At 48.6% G+C, this 19,636-nt stretch overlaps 2 protein-coding genes across 16 annotated transcripts in view; one reads left to right on the top strand and one right to left on the bottom strand.

Annotated features, from left to right (window-relative positions):
- Positions 1-608: 608 nt before the first annotated feature.
- MSTO1 (misato mitochondrial distribution and morphology regulator 1) lies at positions 609-19,600 on the top strand. Of its 7 annotated transcripts, none has more exons than XM_073323177.2 (15): positions 609-890; positions 1,643-1,772; positions 2,049-2,118; positions 2,715-2,790; positions 2,924-3,126; positions 4,333-4,400; positions 5,383-5,524; positions 5,684-5,801; positions 5,896-6,030; positions 6,324-6,476; positions 7,640-7,771; positions 8,099-8,283; positions 8,658-8,762; positions 8,870-8,985; positions 19,076-19,600. In XM_073323177.2, the coding sequence occupies exons 1-15, from the start codon at positions 798-800 to the stop codon at positions 19,114-19,116; spliced, it is 1,767 nt and encodes a 588-aa protein (XP_073179278.1). In that variant the 5' UTR covers positions 609-797; the 3' UTR covers positions 19,117-19,600. The 7 variants fall into 7 exon arrangements, with proteins under 7 accessions (XP_073179278.1, XP_073179277.1, XP_073179276.1 ...); XM_073323175.2 differs by lacking the exon at positions 19,076-19,600 and adding an exon at positions 9,269-9,609 and having other exon boundaries at positions 615-890; XM_073323173.2 differs by lacking the exon at positions 19,076-19,600 and adding an exon at positions 9,266-9,609 and having other exon boundaries at positions 619-890.
- The window catches only part of GON4L (gon-4 like), a 58,763-nt gene continuing 43,508 nt past the window's right edge, over positions 4,382-19,636 (bottom strand). For 6 of the 9 annotated variants that reach the window (XM_073323166.2, XM_073323163.2, XM_073323161.2 and 3 more), the window contains 4 exons: positions 16,426-16,633; positions 14,723-15,551; positions 12,807-12,909; positions 4,382-10,392 (listed from right to left, as the gene is read on the bottom strand). In XM_073323166.2, coding sequence (XP_073179267.1) covers positions 10,243-10,392; positions 12,807-12,909; positions 14,723-15,551; positions 16,426-16,633 — 1,290 coding nt within the window. In that variant the 3' untranslated portion in view covers positions 4,382-10,242. Of the gene's footprint in view, positions 10,393-12,806; positions 12,910-14,722; positions 15,552-16,425; positions 16,634-19,636 lie in introns of those variants that run through there. The other 3 variants (XM_073323167.2, XM_073323170.2, XM_073323168.2) reach the window with 1 other exon arrangement.

The raw sequence follows: 19,636 nt of genomic DNA, 5'->3' as shown, positions 1-19,636 counted from the left end.
GGGGGTGTCAGGGGCTGGCGCTATAGGCGGCCTGGAGGGAGGGAATGTCTCAGGCCAGGCGGGGCGGGCGGGGGTGTCACGGGGCTGGCGCTATAGGCGGCCTGGAGGGAGGAGATGTCTGAGCCTAGGCGGGGCGGGCGGGGGTGTCAGGGGCTGGCGCTATAGGCGGCCTGGAGGGAGGAGATGTCTCAGGCCAGGTGGGGCGGGCGGGGGTGTCAGGGGCTGGCGCTATAGGCGGCCTGGAGGGAGGAGATGTCTGAGCCTAGGCGGGGCGGGCGGGGGTGTCAGGGGCTGGCGCTATAGGCGGCCTGGAGGGAGGAGATGTCTCAGGCCAGGTGGGGCGGGCGGGGGTGTCAGGGGCTGGCGCTATAGGCGGCCTGGAGGGAGGAGATGTCTGAGCCTAGGCGGGACGGGCGGGGGTGTCACGGGGCTGGCGCTATAGGCGGCATGAGGAGGGGGGGCCGTGGGCTCGCGGGTCAAGTGGGGTCCCTGCTCGCGCAGGCGAAAACGAGGTCTCGCGAGCTCCCAGCCCGTCGGGCGGTGGGGTCTACGGCCGGGGCGGCCCAATCGCAACCGGCGCGAAGATTGACAGCCGGCGAAGTCGCACGTGACTGTGTTGCTAGGTTACATGACCCGGTCGCTGCTGCGCCGCTTCCAATCAGGAGATGGCCCGCCTACATTTTGCGGCATTAGTTGTGGATTGGTGAAACTCTCAAATGACAAGTACTTCAGCCAATGGGACCAAGTCAGTAATCAAAGCCCCGCCTCCAGGCCGTCCCGGGGCTGGCGGTTGAAGTATGTTCGAGGCGGGCGGGACCCCGCGGCCGGCGGTGACGCTGCAGCTGGGCAGTTACGCGGGGTTCGTGGGCGCGCACTGGTGGAACCTGCAGGTGTGGAGTCTCCTGGTCCTGTCTCGGCCCCCCCACGCCCCGGCCCCGGCCTGCCTCGGCCCCCCCCACGCCCCGGGCCCGGCCCCGGCCTGCCTCGGCCCCCCCCACGCCCCGGGCCCGGCCCCGGCCTGCCTCGGCCCCCCCCACGCCCCGGGCCCGGCCCCGGCCTGCCTCGCCCCCCCCCCCCACGCCCCGGGCCCGGCCCCGGCCCCGGCCTCCGCCCCGGCCTGCCTCGGACCCCCCCACGGCCCGGGCCCGGTCTCGGCCTCCGCCCCGGCCTGCCTCGGACCCCCCCACGGCCCCGGCCTGCCTCGGCCCCCCCGGCCTCCGCCCCGGCCTGCCTCGGCCCCCCCGGCCTCCGCCCCGGCCTGCCTCGGCCCCCCCGGCCTCCGCCCCGGCCTGCCTCGGACCCCCCGGCCTCCGCCCCGGCCTGCCTCGGACCCCCCGGCCTCCGCCCCGGCCTGCCTCGGCCCCCCCGAGCCGCCTCCCCCGCCTTGACCGAGACCTTCCCCGGCGCGGGCCCGGCCCGCCTTGCCGGCATCCCGCTCCCCCGCCGCGCCCGCCGGCCGAATCCCCGCCCAAACGCGCTCCCCGGCCTCGCGTTGCCTGCCCGGGCCATCTGATCTCGACGCCTGCTCGCCTGGCCCCTCCGGCCGGCGGGAGGCCGCTGTGCGGGGCGTGCCGGGGACTGGCAACTCCCTGGGGCCGGGGCGCGGCCTCCTGCTCGCACCGACCGTCTCTCTCCGCCGCAGGATGCTGCGTGGAGCCGTGACTCGGAGGCGGCGGGGCGCGAGATCTGCCCCGATGTGCTGTACCGCGCTGGGCGGACCCTCGGCCGGCCGGAGACCTACGCGCCGCGCCTCATCCTGATGGACTTGAAAGGTGGGCGGGCGGCCCTCCTGCCAAGGGTCCGGGGAGCTGCGGGCGAGGACTGCGCCCAGTGGGGCGGGCATCCCACCGGCGTGCGTGGCTGACTCTGCCCCGGCCCTGGCTGTGGCGCTAGAAGCGGCGCTTCACCCCCTGCCTGTGCAGGCTCGTGATGCCTAGTCGGGCAAACCTCTTGGGGGCGGGGTTCATCTGGGCTGGAGAATACGGTGGGCTTTCTTACTGTCTTTAGCCCCAAGTACTGCAAACCCTGTGACCTGTTCTCTTGTGCAGGAAGCCTCAACTCTCTGAAAGAAGAGGGATGTTTATATGGGGACATGAAAAGAGACACCTCGGTAGCTTGGTGAGTGTTACCATTTGTTCTTTCATCCTCTTAGCTGCAGAGGTTACTCTGCTGCTATAACAGTGTGGGGTGGGGTGCAGGAGAGGTTTGGGTTGTGGGCTCTGGCCCAGCGACGTTTACCTGGAGCTGCTCCGAGGTGGCAGCGGCGCACAGCAGGGTCAGGGCAGGCTCCCTGCCTGCCCTGGCCCTGTGCCTTTCGGGGAGGCAGCTGGCACCATGTCCCTGCCACCCCGGGGGGGAGGGCTCTGCATGCCTGTGGGTACGGCCCCTGAAGCTCCCATTGGCCGCGGTTCCCCGTTCCTCACCAATGGGAGCTTCAGGGGAGGTACCCACAGGCAAGAGCAGCACATGGAGCCCTCTGCTCCCTATCCCCCAGGGGCTACTGGGACATGGCGCTGGCTGCTTCCTGGAGCAGAGTGGGGGTGGAAAATCCATGGCCCAGATCCAAAGCCCTGACGGGCCGTAGTTTGCTCACCCCTGTACTAGACTGTAAGCTCTTTGGGGGGGGACTGTCTTGCTACATGCCCAGTGTGATCTTGCTCTCTGAGGCTCCTTGTGCTCCTGTAGTACAAATAATGAGGGGATTTATTTTTCAGGCCGGGTAGTCTGTCGACTCATCAAGAAGACCCTCCTGCAAAGAATCTTTTTCTACAAGACCTCAGCAAACTGGAGGTGAGAAGCCAGAACTCAAGGTGTAGATACTGAATGGGTTTGATTTGTATCCTAGAACCAGAGATGCTAAATTAACAGAGTTTTGGTCTTGACAACAAGCTTTGTTAGATATAGTTGCTTTTCTTGTTTGTAGGTTTTGGTGTCTAGACCAGAGGTGGGCAAACGACGGCCCGCGTGGCCCAGCCCTCGGCTCCTCCCTGCTGTTCCCCCTCCCCCACAGCCTCAATGCACCGCGCCACACTCTGGGCAACCGGGCAGCCCAGTTGCAGAGCCGCGGCCTGACCCGCCGCTCTGGGCAGTGCAGCGCCGCCAGCCACTGGTGCTCCAGGCTGTGTGGTAAGGGGGCGGGGGGAGTGGATAGAGGACAGGGGAGTTTGGGGGTGTGGTCAGGGGTGTCGATAGGGGTTGGGGAACAGGGGGGTTGGATGGGGCAGGAGTCTGGAGGGGGCAGTCAGAATGAGAGGAGGGGTTGGATGGGGCGGCAGGGGGTAGTCAGGGGAAAGGGAGCAGGGGGTGGTGGATGGGGCAGGAGTCAGGAGGAGGGGCCATCAGGGAGCAGGGGGGTTGGATGGGGCAGGAGTCCTGGGGGAGCTGTCAGAGGGCAAGAAGCGGGGGGGTCAGATAGGAGGTGGGGGGCCAGGCCACACCTGGCTGTTTGGGGAGAGACAGCCTCCCCTAACCAGCCCTCTGTACAATTTTGGAAACCCAATGTGGCCCTCAGACCAAAAAGTTGGCCCGCCTCTGGTCTAGACCTTTCTACTTCCTCTACACCATGTACACACTTGCCCAGATCCTGTTGATCTTCCTGCTTGCTTTTTTGTAAAAGAACATGTGGTTGGAATTATTTCCCCCTTAAACCTTCCTAAGGCCTTTCTGAACATAATACCAGCAGAGCAGCTGACTTCTCCATGTCTCCAGTGACAATGCTCAAGGGCAGAGAGACTGAGAAGCTGCAGTAAAGGCAAGACTATCAGAGGGAGGCCAGTACACACAAATGTAGATTCTGGATTTATTATTGGTGATGGGTATAGGAGGGAAAGCTGTTCTTGCACAAACTGTGAGAAAAGTATAACTGTAAGTGGACCAAAGGCAGCCATTAGCATTGCACCAACAGTGTTTTTTTTTTTTTTTTTAAGAGGGTTCAAGAGTTGTGAAAGGGTCTTCTCTCTAATGTTCAGCTGTCTGTGCAAATCAAAGGTCTTCTGTTTTGATGTGAAAGAAATGGATGAAATGTTGTCCAAATAACACATCTCTGTAGCTTGTGTTCTACAAATTCAGGCTGAAGATCTACCATTAGTGTCCTTGATTAAGATTGCACTCCTCCCCTAGTGCCTTGCAGCATGCATCACAGTACTGCTGTTTGTGTGAACCACTTTGGGGTCTTTCAGGATAAAATCATTAGAGAAATAAATAAGACTTTATGAAAGTACAGTGTACCATAGAAGCACAGATGTAGAACAATGTTCCCAGCCCCTTCCCACTATATTGCCCTGTTATCCATTTACAAGTGAGGCAATGCCATAATAAAACCTGTCTCCGGAGCTTTTTGTTGCAGGGAGGCATATCCTCTGATGGAGACTTCAGTCCCAGAGCTCTTCCTCTCAGTAAAGGTATGTAAGTCTTCGGTGCCTATATGTCTGTTTAGGTGAAAGATCACAGGAATGGAGAATTGTAAAGCGAGTGAAATGGGGAAGGGACTTCATTGCAGTCAATCATGAGCTTAGAGAACATAAGTATGTCCATTCTAGGTCAGACCAAAGGTCCATCTAGCCCAGTATCTTGTCTTCCGACAGTAGCCAATGCCAGGTGCTTAAGAGGGAATGAACAGAACAGGTAATCATCAAGTGAGCCATCCCTTGTTGCCCACTCCCTGCTTCTGGCAAAACTAAGGCTAACCACCATTGATGGACTTATCCTCCATGAATTTATCTAGGTTTTTTTTTAACCCAGTTATAGTCTTGGCCTTCACAACAGCCTCTAGCAAAGAATTCCATGGTTGACAGTGCGTTGTGAGTAGTAGTACTTCCTTTTGTTTGACTTTAAACCTGTTGCCTATTAATTTCATTTGGTGACCCCCTAGTTCTTGTGTTATGAGGAGTAAATAACACTTTTTACTTTCTCCACACCTGTCATGATTTTATAGACCTCTATCATATCCCCCATTAATAGTCTCTCTTTCAAGCTGAGAAGTCCCAGTCTTATTAATCTCTCCTCCTATTTTAAGTCCAAATTCATCATACTCCCTCCTGTGGCTGCTTTCCTCCATTGATTGGTGTTGTATGCTGGTATTCAGCTCTAAAGCACTCTATTTAGCACAAAGTATAATTTTACGCACAGGTAATAGTTTTATAATAATGCTATCCTGTTGCTATGAATCTGTGACAGAGGCAGGGGTTTGGGATAATGCCATGGTGTGAAGGGCACAGGAAATAAGTGTGGGACTAGGTTACCAAGAGAATTGTGTGTAAAGTACTAGGGCCTTGGCTTAAAATCAAAAACACTTTAGCAGAGAGCCTTGTGATCCCATTGTCTGGGTTATTAGAAGCTAAGTGTTGGAAGGTGAACCTTTATCTGCAAATGTTCTTTTTGCAGATGTATCTCAGCTCCCTAAACAGCTGCATGTTTCCCAGAAGGGTCACCAGTTGGAAGGCAGCGTGCAGGTTTGGTCTGATTACCTCCGAGTGCATCTGCATCCCAGAAGCATCTTCATGATACATCAGTACAACTATGATGGGTATGTTTATTTTACTTCAAATGCAAACTGAGGCAAAGTGGTAGCTTCACAAAGGGGCATGGCTGCTGACTGCAATTTAGGGATCAGCCTAACTGGATACTTGCTAAAAAACACAAAAAGAGGGAGTGGAGTTAAATGCTCACCTTGTCCTTCTTTTAGGGAGTCCAGTCAACTTGAAGCCTTTGGACAAGGTGAAAGCCTCCTGCACAACTCCACTTACCTAGAGGAGCTGGAAGATAGATTGCACTTCTACGTGGAAGAGTGTGATTATCTGCAGGTACATGGGGCTACATTTACCTGACCTGTTTAGGGAACTCTGCCAATTGAACTTTTGGTAGAAATTCAAACACTATTTGTCCCTTTTGGTGTAGGGTTTTCAGATTCTGTGCGACTTGAACAATGGATTTTCTGGAGTTGGAGCTAAGGTGACAGAACTGCTCCATGATGAGTATTCAGGGAGAGGAATCCTGACATGGGGACTGACTCCAGTCATTCATAATGTTGGGGTAAGTATGCAGTGGAAAAAGTGTGCCTGATCTCCTGAAATTAGTGCACACGTTCTGACTCAGGCTGCTTCCTATAAAACAGATATTGAGAAGGAAGAAGATAGAGCAAAAGAGTGTCTTCGTGCAGTGGATACTGCAACAGTAGCTGCCCTTCTTTGTGCCTCACATAGCACTTTTACTTCCAAAGGAGCCTAAGGCCAGGGCAGATTAATTTGGGGGCATCATGTTTAATTGCTAAATTGTTTAAGTGCCAAGCAGAGCTGTGTGGATTTTTTGGCATCTTTTGTCCGCAGGTGTCCTGGAAGGATTTTTACAGGCTGATGAACACAGTCCTGGGAATTGTCCATCTCTCCACTCACAGCTCACTCTTTTGCCCACTGTCACTCAATGGAAGTCTGGGACTCAAACCAGAAGCCCCTGTTACACTCCCATATGTACATTATGATGTGAGTATACACGGTCACTGACTGGGCACGCAGACTGGAAGCTTTTGGGAACGTTTTCTGTCTGGAAAGGCCTGACCACACTAGTGTATATAGTCAGAACTTTGTGCCAGAAGGGCTAAATCCTCCCATGCTAAAAAATAAAGCTCATGTTCTATATAGGGGGAAGTTCTAAATAATAGTTTGTCTCTCCAGACCTGCCTAATCCTATCCCTAATTTTGAAGTTGATTATGTAACTCCATCTCTGTATATTTCCTCAATTTTAAACCTACAACCCCTTAGTTCTGGTCTGTCCAGTGACCTTGGTGATCTATTTAATAACCCTTTGATTACTCACAGGCCTGAAGTATTTACCAGGTGTTTTCTGCTCACACATGAGCCTACATTCCAATTACCTTTGATGCCATTTACTGCACTCTCCATTTTAACTCTGGGTTATGGCCCTTTACATTAGTTGTAATAATTGCAGGTTCCTGAATTGTCTCACACACTTACCTTGTGTTGTAGGTAGAGCCCGCCTGGATACAAAATATGTATACACAGCTGATCAGGTATGGTCTGTGGATATAAAGCAGATATCCACAGATTTGCAGGGCTCTAGTTACAGGACTAAGATGGATTCATTCACATGATTGAATTCAGTTTGCAGTCTCAACTCTTGTTTAACTGGTTCAGTCCAAGGCTGGAGGTAATGCATATGGGTGACTGTACAGGAAATCTAAATTGGTGCAGCATTGTAATTGCAGACAGACACTGGCTCATTCCCTTCTGATTTAATCAGCTTTTTACAATGCTAGTTGAAGTGCAGAAAGCTCAAAACTTTGTAGATTTCAGGACTGGGTCTCAGTGACCTGAGCCCCTCAACTGGGAATGCACAGCAGAACATATGGGATGACCATAACACTATTCTGTCATTTGAAAAATTACTAATGAGATAATCAACAATAGCAGTTTTTTTATTAAGATTTCTACTGCATGAATGTCAAGTCACTCGGGCTTTAAACTGTAACAGTTTGTATCCTTAGGGCTGTTCTGCTCTGCCTTGGTCATTCCAAAGAGAAACTGCTTTTAGTTGGTTTAGTTAAGGAATGGAAGTGTCTGAAATTCAATCTTAAATGACCTTTTCCTCCTCTAACTTTGCTGTGGTTCAATTGTTCTTCTGTAGGCCTCTCTAAACTATCACAGCAGTGCAATCTTGGCAACAGCATTGGATACCCTCAGTGCTCCATACAGGCTCCATTCTTCCCAGTTCTCCATGGTACAGCTTGCAGATGCATTTAACAGCTCTGGGAGAAAGGTAGCGTTCTTCTAAAGGAAATCATTAGTGGCCACAGTGAAGCTGGAGGGGCTGAATAGTGTAAGGTAGAAGTAATATGCTGAATGTGTTACTGTAGCTATTCTGTTTCATGCATGTCTTCTGTTGAGCATTGTTCCCACAACTCTCACTGGCAGAATCTTTCCTCTTGCCTATAAATTGAGCCTCTGTGTATGTAGATGTTATATAACATGCTGCATTGTCTGCTGGTAGTTTTGGATACAGATCTCTTGCAGGAGTCCCCCTGATCTCCAGAAAAAGCTGAGATCAGATTATTACAGACATTTCTATTGGCCTGTTCTCTCTCAGGTTGTGGCTGCAGGGGCTGCTGTACCCTTTCCTATGGCATATGGTCAGTCTCTCCCAGATGCTTTGTGCAGCTACCAGCTTGCAGTGCCATGGACACCATTGTCTTCGTGTGGGGAGCAAAAGGACAGCTGCTGTTTTGCTCAGTCTGTTGTGCTGAGAGGAATTGGCAAAGAAAATCTTATCAGGTAAGAAACAGCTAGATCAAATACCTGTCTTTCAGAGCTGGCCCCTATCCATGGTGATCTCTGACAATAGGGGCTTCTTAAGGGAGGGACTCTGGCCTTTAAATTCTTACTGGTCCAAAAGAGCTGAAGCAAGTAACCTTTAGGATATGTGGAAGGCCTGCTTTGCTTGTCAGGTTATCACTTGACAGGCTGGCATCAATAAGGAAGAATCTCTTGTTACTAAGAATTACAGGACCCTTGCATTGTTCTAGTACATGTGGCTGGTTTTAGATCAGGGTAGAACCATTCCTGGCCCCCTGTGGCTCAGCCACACAGTTACCAGCATCTTAGTTCAGGCACTCCTACAATATGCATTTACTTGTTTTTCTTTGCAGTAATCTTCCTCCAGGGTCACAACCCAAGTCTGCCCTACATGCTTGTGAAACTGGGGAGGAGGTTCTAGGAAGCTACTTACGTGCTCGGTGCCCAGGGACATTCAGGTCGGTGATATGCTCTGACTAGCCTGCTTGGGGGATGGGGTCCCTGATTGCTAATTATGAAATGTCTATAGTGAATTTTGGATAATTCTCTCCTTTTTCCTTGGCAGCACCTCATATTTGCTTCAGGGCCCATGTAAAGTGTTACCCCCATACCCCCAATTTTTCTCTGCTCTTCTAAACAAGCATGGTTTCCTCCTGGACAAGCTTCCTAGGTGCTCAACAGGTAAGATCCTCTCTCATACCCCTGTATGTGAGGAAGGGGTTAATTTAAAAAAAAAAAAAAAGCTTAGGAACTTAGGGTGCCAGCTTTTGAATACCTCCCTCTAAAGCTAGCCCTTTTCCAGCTGTTGGAGTAGGGCCAGTGCATGCCAATGGCACTGTCCTACAAGCGCTCTCAAGACCCCTTTCCCTGGTAGAACACTTATTTTAAAAGTAGAATGGGAAGGGAACATGGTGACATACTCTGAATGTGAGATGTTTCAGGGGAGATGTTTTTTCCACAGCAGTCGAAAGCATCCCTGTCCTAACAGCACTGCAGTCATCACCTGCTCTGTACAGTGCTCTCAACAGTTTATATAAGGAGCTGCATCGAGTGGATGTACAGCGCTGGGCTAGCTTCTTCTCTGCAGGCGTTGAACTTTATGATTTTCAGGAGGCCCTACATGAGCTAAGAACGCTGTCCCAATGCTATAAAACAAGCTTGGAGTTTGATGAATCTGAAGAGGAAGCAGACTCAGATTAACTCTACCGCTTATCACTTTAGGAAGAAGATAAACTTTGATTTTTTTTTTTAAATGTTGAACTAGGGCACTGGCTTTTTAAAGAATAAAATGTTACTGCAAATTAAGTGACAGTTGTGCTGCATCTGTTACATAGAGAGGGTGGCTTTAGACCTCTGTAATTCAAGTACGAGACTTACCAGTTTACATCAGCATTGTCCATTATTTATCACAACAGAATTATGCTTTAGAATGAGACTGAACAATAAACATGGATCATTTCAGCTTATAGCCTTTCCAGATATAAAAAGGGGACAGTAATGAAATTTACAAAATTTGAATGTGGGAAAGCATTTACTTCATCTAACAGGACACATCTTATGATACAGTAATTACAAGTTTTTTATTGCTGTATCTGCAATAAATCATGAGGATGTTCAATTTAAATCTTTGTTACACAGAGAAAGGCCTTGCCCCAGTGGAATCTTTTTAAGTTTTAGTCATGCAGGTCACATTTGCGGAATGAAAAGCTGCCAGGGTAACATTATCCTATTAATTGTGTATCAAACATTAGACCTGTGCTCCTGTAGAATGAATTTAGTTGGTTATACATGTAGCAAGATTATCCAAAAAATTAAGGTGCCATTTTAAGTTACAGTCCTGTGCAAATATTCCTGCCTCCACCAGAGCATCCCTCTAGCAGCAAACGGGCTAGTACCTACATTTGTGATGTACTAGTTAGTCCACCAGCACAAAGGTGTTTAGTCATCCTGTTCTTCTTCAGAGAGGAGCAGATCCTTATCCGACAGCTGGTCAGTATTGCTGGTGCTTGTTGCGTCTTCCTCATCCTCAGAACTTCCATCATAGGATGTATGGAAGAGCCTCATCAATTCCCTGAAGCGGTGGGACACCTGATTATGGAGAGAGACTTGAGAATAAATGACTCATGCACAGTGGGGCAGCTTGTAGGTCCCACCCATACATAGCACTAAGATTGGAAATTACTGTGAAAGCAGAAGCATTTAACACACTCCAATCCCATCACAGGAGAAAGAAAAGTAGTACCCAGGAACCATTTTAAAAATACTGGACACAAAAGCAGTTAAGTTACAGAGTTGAGCTAATTATCTAGTGCAGGGGTCAGCAACCTTTTAGAAGTGGTACGCCAAGTCTTCATTTATTCACTTTAATTTAAGGTTTCGCATGCATGCCAATAATACATTTTAACATTTTTTGGAAGGTCTCTCTCTATAAATCTATATATTATATAACTAAACTGTTGTCATATGTAAACAAGGTTTTCAAAATGTTTAACAAGCTTCATGTAAAATTAAATTAAAATGCTGATCTTACGCTGGTGTTCCATTCACCTAGGCCAGCACCGGGCTGAGCGGGGCCTGTGGCCAGCACCCCGGCAGCCAGAACCCCAGACCAGCAGTGGGCTGAGCAGAGCCGGTGGCCGGGACCCCAGACAAGCAGTGGGCTGAGCAGCTCAGCCTACTGCCAGTCTGGGGTTCCGTCCACAGGCTCCTACCAGTCAGGGTCCCGGCCCTGTCCACATAAAGTAGGTACCTACCTTCTCCCTGGTTCTAGCCATTCTCTTCCTATCTCTGCACTGAGAACAGGCCTGGGAGTGAAGGGTCTGGCTAAGAGCTAGAATGAAGGAGGGGGCTCAGGGTTGGGGCAGGAAGTTTGGGTGTGGAGCGCTTACCTAGGCAGCTCCCATTTGGTGCGAGGGGTGCAGGTGGGAATGTGTGTGGGGTGTGGGTGTGCAGGAGCTCCCGTTTGGTGCGAGGGATGGGGGTGGGGATGTGGGGGGTGTAAGAGTCAGGGCAGAGGGCTGGGGTCATGCGGGTGCTCCCAGCCCCCTGCACGGCAGGAGGCTGGAGGGGATATGCTGATTCCACCCCCTTTCTCCAAGGTCCCTGGAGCAGAGAGCATGCTTCAGCTCCACTTTCCCCTCTCCCCTCTGTAGCAAGGGCCATCAGCTAATCGGCCACAGGGAGGGAGAGGAGAAGGGGTAGGAACCCAGCACACTGGGGGAAGCTTGCCTGTCCTGCAAGGAGAGAGCGGTGAGCAGAGAAGAGCAGGCCGGGCAGGGCAGGATTTTTAATGGCACACTGCTGTTAGGCGGACAGCAGTGTGCCATTAAAAATTGGCATGCATGCCATAGGTTGCCAACCCCTGATCTAGTGTTAATAGCAAACAGTGTGAAACATCACAGAGCTTCCTCAAGGCAAAGCCTTTACAAAATCAACCTACAGGGGATTTAGGCACATTAGACATTCAAGAGTTTAGGCTAGTACATGATGGTGGGAAACACCACTGGGGTCACGATATCTCTGAACAGCTCACAACTCTGCTAATGCACCATCCTAAATTCCAAAACCTTGTGCAATCACAGTCCCAGCACTCTTCTGCACAGACTGATAAGCTATGCAGGTGGACTTTTTTTTTCCATTTTGTGGCACAAGGTATGCTTGGCACGCAGGCTAATGCAGTAACCATCTCTCAGTCCCTTAAGCCAGTGGTTTTCAAACTTTTTTTCTGGCTCCCCAGCTGAACAAAATTGTTGATGTCCGCAACCCAACAGAGCTGGGTTGAGGGCTTTGCGGTATGGGAGGGGGTCGGGGCTCTGGGGTGGGACCAGGGATGAGGGGTCTGGGGCAAGGGCTTACCTCCAGCAGCTCCGAGTCAGTGGCGCAGCTGGAGTGCAGAGACAGGTTTCACACCTGTCCTGAAACTGCGGACCGCGCTGCACCCCAGAAGCGGCCACCATCAGATCCCGCTCCTAGGTGGAGGCATGCAAATACCTCTCGCCCGCAGGCACTGCCTCCCACCCCCCAGCTTCCCAGCCAATGGGAGTGCAGAGCCAATGCTGGGGGCAAGGCCAGTGCACAGAGCCTCGTGGCCACCCTGCCTAGGAGTCGGACCTGCTGCTGGCCGCTTCTGGGGCACTGCACGGTGTTGGAACAGGTAGGGACAAGCATGTCTTAGCCAGACAGTACCGCTGACAGGACTTTTAACAGCCTGGTCAGTGCTGCTGGCCTGGGTCGCAACCCACAGTTTGAAAGCCACTACCCTAAGCAGTGGTGCTCAAAATTTTGTATTAGTGACCCCTTTCACACATCAAGCCTCTGAGTGTGACTACTTTACATTTAATACTATTATAAATACTGGAGGCAAAGTGGGTTTTGGGGGTGGAGCGGACAGCTCAAACCCCTACCCCACATAACCTCGTGACACCCCCCCACCCCCCAGTTTGCAAACCCCTTCTTAACAGCTTTCAAAATGATCTGCACCCCTCTCACATACAAGCACTTACCTCACTAGCAGTTTTATTGCCCAGTTCCTGTGAGATAGCACTGAAGGTTTCCAAGTGGGCTCCTCGCTCCTGGCAGGTGGTAAGAATGACACGATCGGCCTCCCTGTAAGCAATACATCACAGTTATGGACACAGCTTGGAGCAGGAGACTGACCCTACAGCCACCTCAAGTATGAAAAAACCCACCAGTGCACTTCGGCCTGAGTCAGGGTGGGATGCACAAAGGGACTTAGGTTGTTACAATGCTGAGCATCACGGTGTCTAACTTTTAGGTGCCTAGAAAAAAAAGTCACAGGAACAACTCTGCAATCCCCAAAGCCCAAGTTAGCCACCTATGGTGGGCCTTAGACTGCACCTCACAAAGCCAGCACAATAGGCCAAGAGTCACCTAATCTAGCCACTGGGAAATACGAACCAGACCTCTTTCAGAGATAGGTACCCAAGTCTGGGCTGCACAGAAGGCATCTAGCTCTGCTAGTGAGTCATACAATGGAGAAAGATTGGTGCTTGGCTGCTTAAATTGCGTACAGGATTTGAAACAAAAGAGCCAGTGTGTGTGGGGGAGGAGAGGGGCAAGACTACCCTTGCAATCTTTAGCCTAGTGCATAAGGTACTCATCCAAAATGTAGGAGACACCCCCTCTCCCCCTCCTGAGGGAGAAGGGATTTGAGCAAGGATCTCCACCTCCCACAAGTGTGCTAGCCTCGGCCATGGAGTCACTCTTACATTCTCTAGCTTAGTTTAAGTATTCCATTGTTTAATTAGCATGGAACTTCAATAGGAGAGACCGAGGGAGTGCCACATCAGCATAGTCCATACCCTAGTTGTTAGGGTACTAAACTGAGAGGTGGCAGATCCCTGTTCATATTCCTTCTCTCCCTTAGTAGGGCAGGAGCCTTGAAATAAGGATCAATAACATTGTGGTCGAGTATCCTAGCCCCTAGGCTAAAGATTACAAGGGAGATCCTCCCCGCAGGGCTATACTGCATGAACTCACCAGAAAGGGTGGATCTGGTAGGCATGCTCAGAGGTGACCTACCAGATTGGGTCCCCTGCCTACAACTTGGGCAGCCACACACCTATCTTTCCTTGTTTATGAATCTCGGTGAGGCTTAGGTGGGACACAGGTGTGTCCAGATGCCTATCATAGGGCAGTAGTGTATATGCATATGCAGGAGACAGATGCCTAGCTGTCTAGAGTGAGGCTGTAGCACACATGGCCCAAGAAAAAAAAAAGTTGGGCACTGAGTAAATTTAGGTGCAAGAGTTAGGCAACAGCCAAGCAGGAGTTTCGTGAATATAAGGTGTGCCTAAAACTAGGACTTCGGCATCTTCATGGCTCTCACCCTAAGTCTCTCTCTCTCTCTCTAGTGGCCAGCTTCACATAATGTGCTTAGCCTTTCTAAGGCAGGGGCATAGGCAGCGGGTCGCATAGGCAGGGGGAGGCGCTGCCTCCCCAAACAGCCAGGCATGACCCCACCGCCTGCCGTGATGCTCCCTGCATGCAGCTGTGGCTCCAGTAGTCCCCCAGGCTCTGAGTCCATCCCCCCAATAAGCCGGGGCTGGGGGCTAGCCTCCCTCAGCCAGAGGTTCACACGCTGCCCATGTGCAGGGGGGCTCCTAGAGAAAACCCACTTCTTTCCCAGCCCAAAATATTGGACTTATTATTAGAACCTGCCTGAAACAAGGCAGTATGTTTAACAGCTGGGATGAAAAGTGTTATGCTGCTGTTCTGGGCTGCTCTAGTAAGAAACTAGACGGGAGAGCAAGAGGAAGATAGATGAGAAGACAAAAGGAAAGACATCAGGAACAGGGGAGACAGCAAGATGGAAAAAAGGGAAACTATAGCAGCTGAGAGATAAGCCACTGCAGACACAGTATAACAGGAACATAAAATATGATGCACGAGCACATACCTGGTCCAGAGAACAACCTTCTCCCCAGTAGAGCTGACTTTGCTATTCTTTGCACACACGGTGGCTTCCATGATTTTCTGCTGCTGCTCATCCTCCCTTTGTCCCATGTCGGAAGGAACTGCTCTACATTCCAGCTCTTCAAACTGTTGCTGCACCTTGAAGCAGCAGTTACTTTCATCTGACTTTAATCTGATCTGTGATTCCCGGCCAAAAGGAGAGACTCCACTGCAGCCAGTACCATCTGCTTCTGATAGTACATGGTCACTGGGGACCTGCAAGTGGACATGCTTTTCCAGTGTCTTCAACTTGAGTTTTCTAACTGCTCCCAACCAATTCCTCCTCACTTCAGTTTTTCCTTCCAGAGGGAAAGATAATCTCTCCATTTCTCTTCCTCCTGATTTTGAAGGAGCGTGTCCAGGTTTAACTGATGACTTGAACTGAAGGGCTATCTTCTGTTGTGAGCTCCTTCCAGGAAAGCGATCAGCTCCCGTGCAGCCTGTCCTTGTAGCTGAATCAGACCCTAAAACATGCTTGGCAAGGTCAAGGGAACCCTCTCCAGTCCCTCCATATCTCTGGTTTAATCTTGTCTCACTATCACTTCCTAGACCATAAGGGTTGCTTTCGTTCTGTTGAGGCAGCTTTATATTAAATCCAGAGTCAGTAATTCCAGTTTGACTTTCTTTTGCAGTGTCCACGACAGCAGTGACCCCAGCTTTTGCAGAGCACAGAGGGCTTCCCGTAGAGCTCAGTTCTAGGACCCTGCTATTAGGCAATGCTCCTTCAGAAGAGACACCTCTGCAGCAGATCAACTGTCCTTCTAGTTGAGATCCTGCCCAAGAAACCCCAAAAGATTAGAAGGAGGAACTTCTGAAGGATGGAGATTTTAGATTGGAGCACAAAGAGAAACCAGAGAACATGGTTTTAACCTCTGCTGTGTTTTGCACAGATCACTCCCCAGTGCAGTTTCCCTAATTATGTTACTGTGTAAGAGTGCTGGGTGCAGAGGTAAATCACAGCTAGCGAGACTCTGAATATCCTGTGCCTGTGAGAAGGTGTTGCACATGCTAGTATCCCAATGTGCACTAGGTGCTGCCTGCCCCTTAATACTTAAACATGGAAAACAAGATGGCATCTCCATATGTGCTAGGTACCATGGTACACAAACGTAGAATCTTCTCCAGCAAGTTGTAATCCAACTGCATTTATGGACAGGAGGGGTATGCCCCCTTAGTGTATTTACACTGCCAGTCATCCTGTGTATTTTGATCGCACAGGCGGGGACTGGGGGAGAGAAAAGAGAGAATAACTAAGTACTCTGGATAGATGGAACTGCAGGGAAAAGTGTGCTGGCAAGGAGAGCTTACATAAATTAGTAATTTTGTGGAGCTGGCAGGAAGGCTCTCCAGTCCCATGGAGGGGAGAGTTCCACAAACAATCCATCAGAATAGTTTAGATTTGATGGGTGTTTTTTGTCCAGGTGGGCTAAGATGACTGACATGGGGGCAGGTATACTTTGTAGATTGGGTATTTAGGCCACCTAGAGCCAAAGTGAGGCACATGGAAGGAGCTGAATTAACAACTATTTCTAATCATCCTCATTTTAACCTCAATGAATCTGTATTTAGACGACACTCAAGACCCATCCCAATTTGTCTGCAAAATTTACACAGTGACAGCTGCCCATGCATATGACCTTCACAGACCTGAAGCCAGGGAGTCTGCTTTCCTAGACATGGTTTTTGTTCTGCTCTGGCCATTCTCCACTTCATCCCTGTACTCCAGAGACTCCTCTGCAGGCTCCTTACATGTCCCAAGCTCCTTTCCTTCAGGCTGAGGGCTTAACTCTCGTTGAGTCAGGCTGTTAGTGAGCTCTTGAGAATCTTTATTTTTATAGGGTTTGCTATCACACACCTGCAGATCAGAAGAACTTCACAGATTACAAACAGACTCTCAGTGTATCTGACCAACCCGTAGCACCACAGCTCGTGTAGAATCATAGAAACAATGGAGCTGAAAGGGCCCTCAAGAAGTCCAGCCCCCTGAGCTGAGGTAGGACAAAGTAAACTTAGACCATCCCTGACACATAGTCTTAAAAACCTACATGATGGGGTTCCACAGCCTCCCTTGGAAGCCTATTTCAGATCTTAACTCCCCTTATCAATAAAAGTTTTTCCTAACATCTAACCTAAATCTCCCTTGTTGCAGATTAAGCCAATTACTTCTTGTCCTACCTTTAATGGACAGGAAGAACAACTGATTACCGTCCTCTTTACAATAGCCCTTAACATATTTGAAGACTGTTCTCAGGTCTCCAGTCTTCTTTTCTTAACACTAAACATGACCTGTTTTTTTTAACCTTTCCTCACAGGTCAAATTTTCTAATTTTTATCATCTTTTTTTTGCTCTCCTCTGGACTCTCTCCAATTTGTTCACATGCTAAGTGTGGTCCCAGAACTGGTCCCAGTATTGGCCTCCCCAATACTGAGTAGAATGGAACAATTACCTCCCATGTCTTGCATATGACACTCCTGTTAATATACCCCAGAATGATATTAGCAACTGCATCACATTGTTGATTCATAGTCACTTTGTGAGCCACTATAACCCTCAGATCCTTTTCAACAGTACTACTGCCTCCCAGTTATTCCCCATTTTGTATCTGTGTTTGACTTTTGCTTCCTAAGAGTAGTACTTTGCACTAGTCTTTTTTTAATTTCATCTTGATTTCAGAATAGTTCTCCAATCTGTCAAGATCCTGTTGAAATCTAGTCCTCTCCTCCCAAGTACTTGCAACTCTCCCAGCTTCATGTCATCTGCAAATTTGATAAGCATACTCTCCACTCCATTATCCAAGTCATTAATGAAAATATTAAATAGTACCAGACCGAGGACTGACCTCTGAGAGACCCTGATAGATACACTCTCCCAGTTTGACAGCAAGCCACTGATAACTACTCCTTGAGTACAGTGTTTCAACCAGTTGTGCACCTATTCTTAGAATAAATTCATTTAGACTGCATTTTCCTAGAACCCTCACTATCCCCCCATCCAAACTCAGCCTTCAACTTGGTGGTTTATGTACTTTGTCTTTAGGAAACCAAACTTCTATATCCATGAGCAGATAAAGGTTCAGCTTACATAGTGTCTAAGCAAGCTTCCTCCACACAGAGTCTTACCTCTGTTCTGGAAGAGCACAAAAATCTCAACTATTTAACATGGCAAAGAAGGATAGTAAAAGGGAATGGAAGGTGTATGGGAAGAGAAAGGTTAGCACAGTTAGAGCTCATAAGAGGGAGGTGCTTATTTTGGTGGTTCCCCTTTGGATTTTTGTTTTAATTAGGACTGTCAAGTGATTAAAAAAATTAATTGCGATTAATCGCGCTGTTAAACAATAGAATACCATTTATTTCAATATTTTTGGATGTTTTCTACATTTTCAAATATATTGATTTTAATTACAACACAGAATACAAAGTGTGTATTCTCATTTTGTATTTATTTTTATTACAAATATTTGCACTGTAAAAAAAACAAGTGTTTTTCAATTCACCTAATACAAGTACTGTAGTGCAATCTCTATCATGAAAGTTGAACTTACAAATGTAGAATTATGTACATAAAAACCCTACATTCAAAAATAAAATAATGTAAAACTTTATAGCCTACAAGTCCATGCAGTCCTACTTCTTGTTCAGCCAATCTCTCAAACAAGTTTGTTTACATTTATGGAAGATAATGCTGCCTGCTTCTTAATTACAATGTCACCTGAAAGTGAGAACAGGCATTCACATTGCACTGTTGCAGCTTGCGTCACAAGGTATTTACATGCCAGATGTGCTAAAAATTCGTATGTCCCTTGATGCTTCAACCACCATTCCAGAGGACATGCATCCATGCTGATGACAGCTATGCTCCATAATCCAAAGCAGTGCGGACTGATGCATGTTCATTTTCATCATCAGGAGTCAGATGCCACCAGCAGAAGGTTGATTTTCTTTTTTGGTGGTTTGGGTTCTGTAGTTTCTGCATCAGAGTGTTGCTCTTTTAAGAATTCTGAAAGCATGCTCCACACCTCATCCCTCAGATTTTGGAAGGCAATTCAGGTTCTTAAATCTTGGATTGAGTGCTGTAGCTATCTTTAGAAATTTCACATTGGTATCTTCTTTTCATTTTGTCAAATTTGCAGTAAAAGTGTTCTTAAAACGAACATGTACTGGGTCATCATCCAAGACTGCTATAACATGAAATATATGGCAGAATGCGGGTAAAACAGAGCAGGAGACATACAATTCTCCCCCAAGGAGTTCAGTCACAAATTTAATTAACGCTTTTTTTTTTTTTTTTTTTAACAAGCATCATCAGCATGGAAGAATGTCCTCTGGAACAATGGCTGAAGCATGAAGAGGCATATGAATATTTAGCGCATCCGGCATGTAAAGATCTTGCAACGTCAGCTACAACAGTGCCATGCGAACGCCTGTTCTCACTTTCAGGTGACATTGTAATTAAGAAGTGGGCAGCATTATCTCCCGTAAATGTAAACAAACTTGTTTCTCTTAGCGATTGGCTGAACAAGAAGTAGGACTGAGTGGACATGTACACTCTAAAGTTTTACATTTTTTTTGGTTTTGAGTGCAGTTATGCAACAAAAAAACCTACATTTGTAAGTTGCACGTTCGTGATAAAGAGATTGCACTACAGTACTTTATGAGGTGAATTGAAAAATACTATTTCTCCTGTTCATTTTTACAGTGAAAATATTTGTAATAAAAATATAAAGTGAGCACTGTACATTTTGTATTCTGTGTTGTAACTGAATTAGATATACTTGAAAATGTAGAAAAACATACAAAAATATTTAATAAATTTCAATTGGTATTCTATTGTTTAACAGTGTGATTAATCATGATTAAT

Source organism: Lepidochelys kempii, chromosome 24 (genome assembly GCF_965140285.1).
Source record: "Lepidochelys kempii isolate rLepKem1 chromosome 24, rLepKem1.hap1, whole genome shotgun sequence".
Lineage (NCBI taxonomy): Eukaryota > Metazoa > Chordata > Testudines > Cheloniidae > Lepidochelys > Lepidochelys kempii.
The sequence above is the reverse complement of the archived record's forward strand: the minus strand, read 5'-3'. Positions and strand labels throughout refer to the sequence as shown.

What these genes read in the sequence shown, in the direction of transcription:
- MSTO1 (XM_073323173.2), top strand. Translation starts at nt 798, where the DNA reads ATGTTCGAGGCGGGCGGGACCCCGCGGCCGGCGGTGACGCTGCAGCTG. An exon ending in AGAGACACCTCGGTAGCTTG is followed by an intron (nt 2,119 to 2,714) that starts GTGAGTGTTACC and finishes TTTATTTTTCAG; the next exon opens with GCCGGGTAGTCTGTCGACTC. An exon ending in TCCCATATGTACATTATGAT is followed by an intron (nt 6,477 to 7,639) that starts GTGAGTATACAC and finishes GTTCTTCTGTAG; the next exon opens with GCCTCTCTAAACTATCACAG.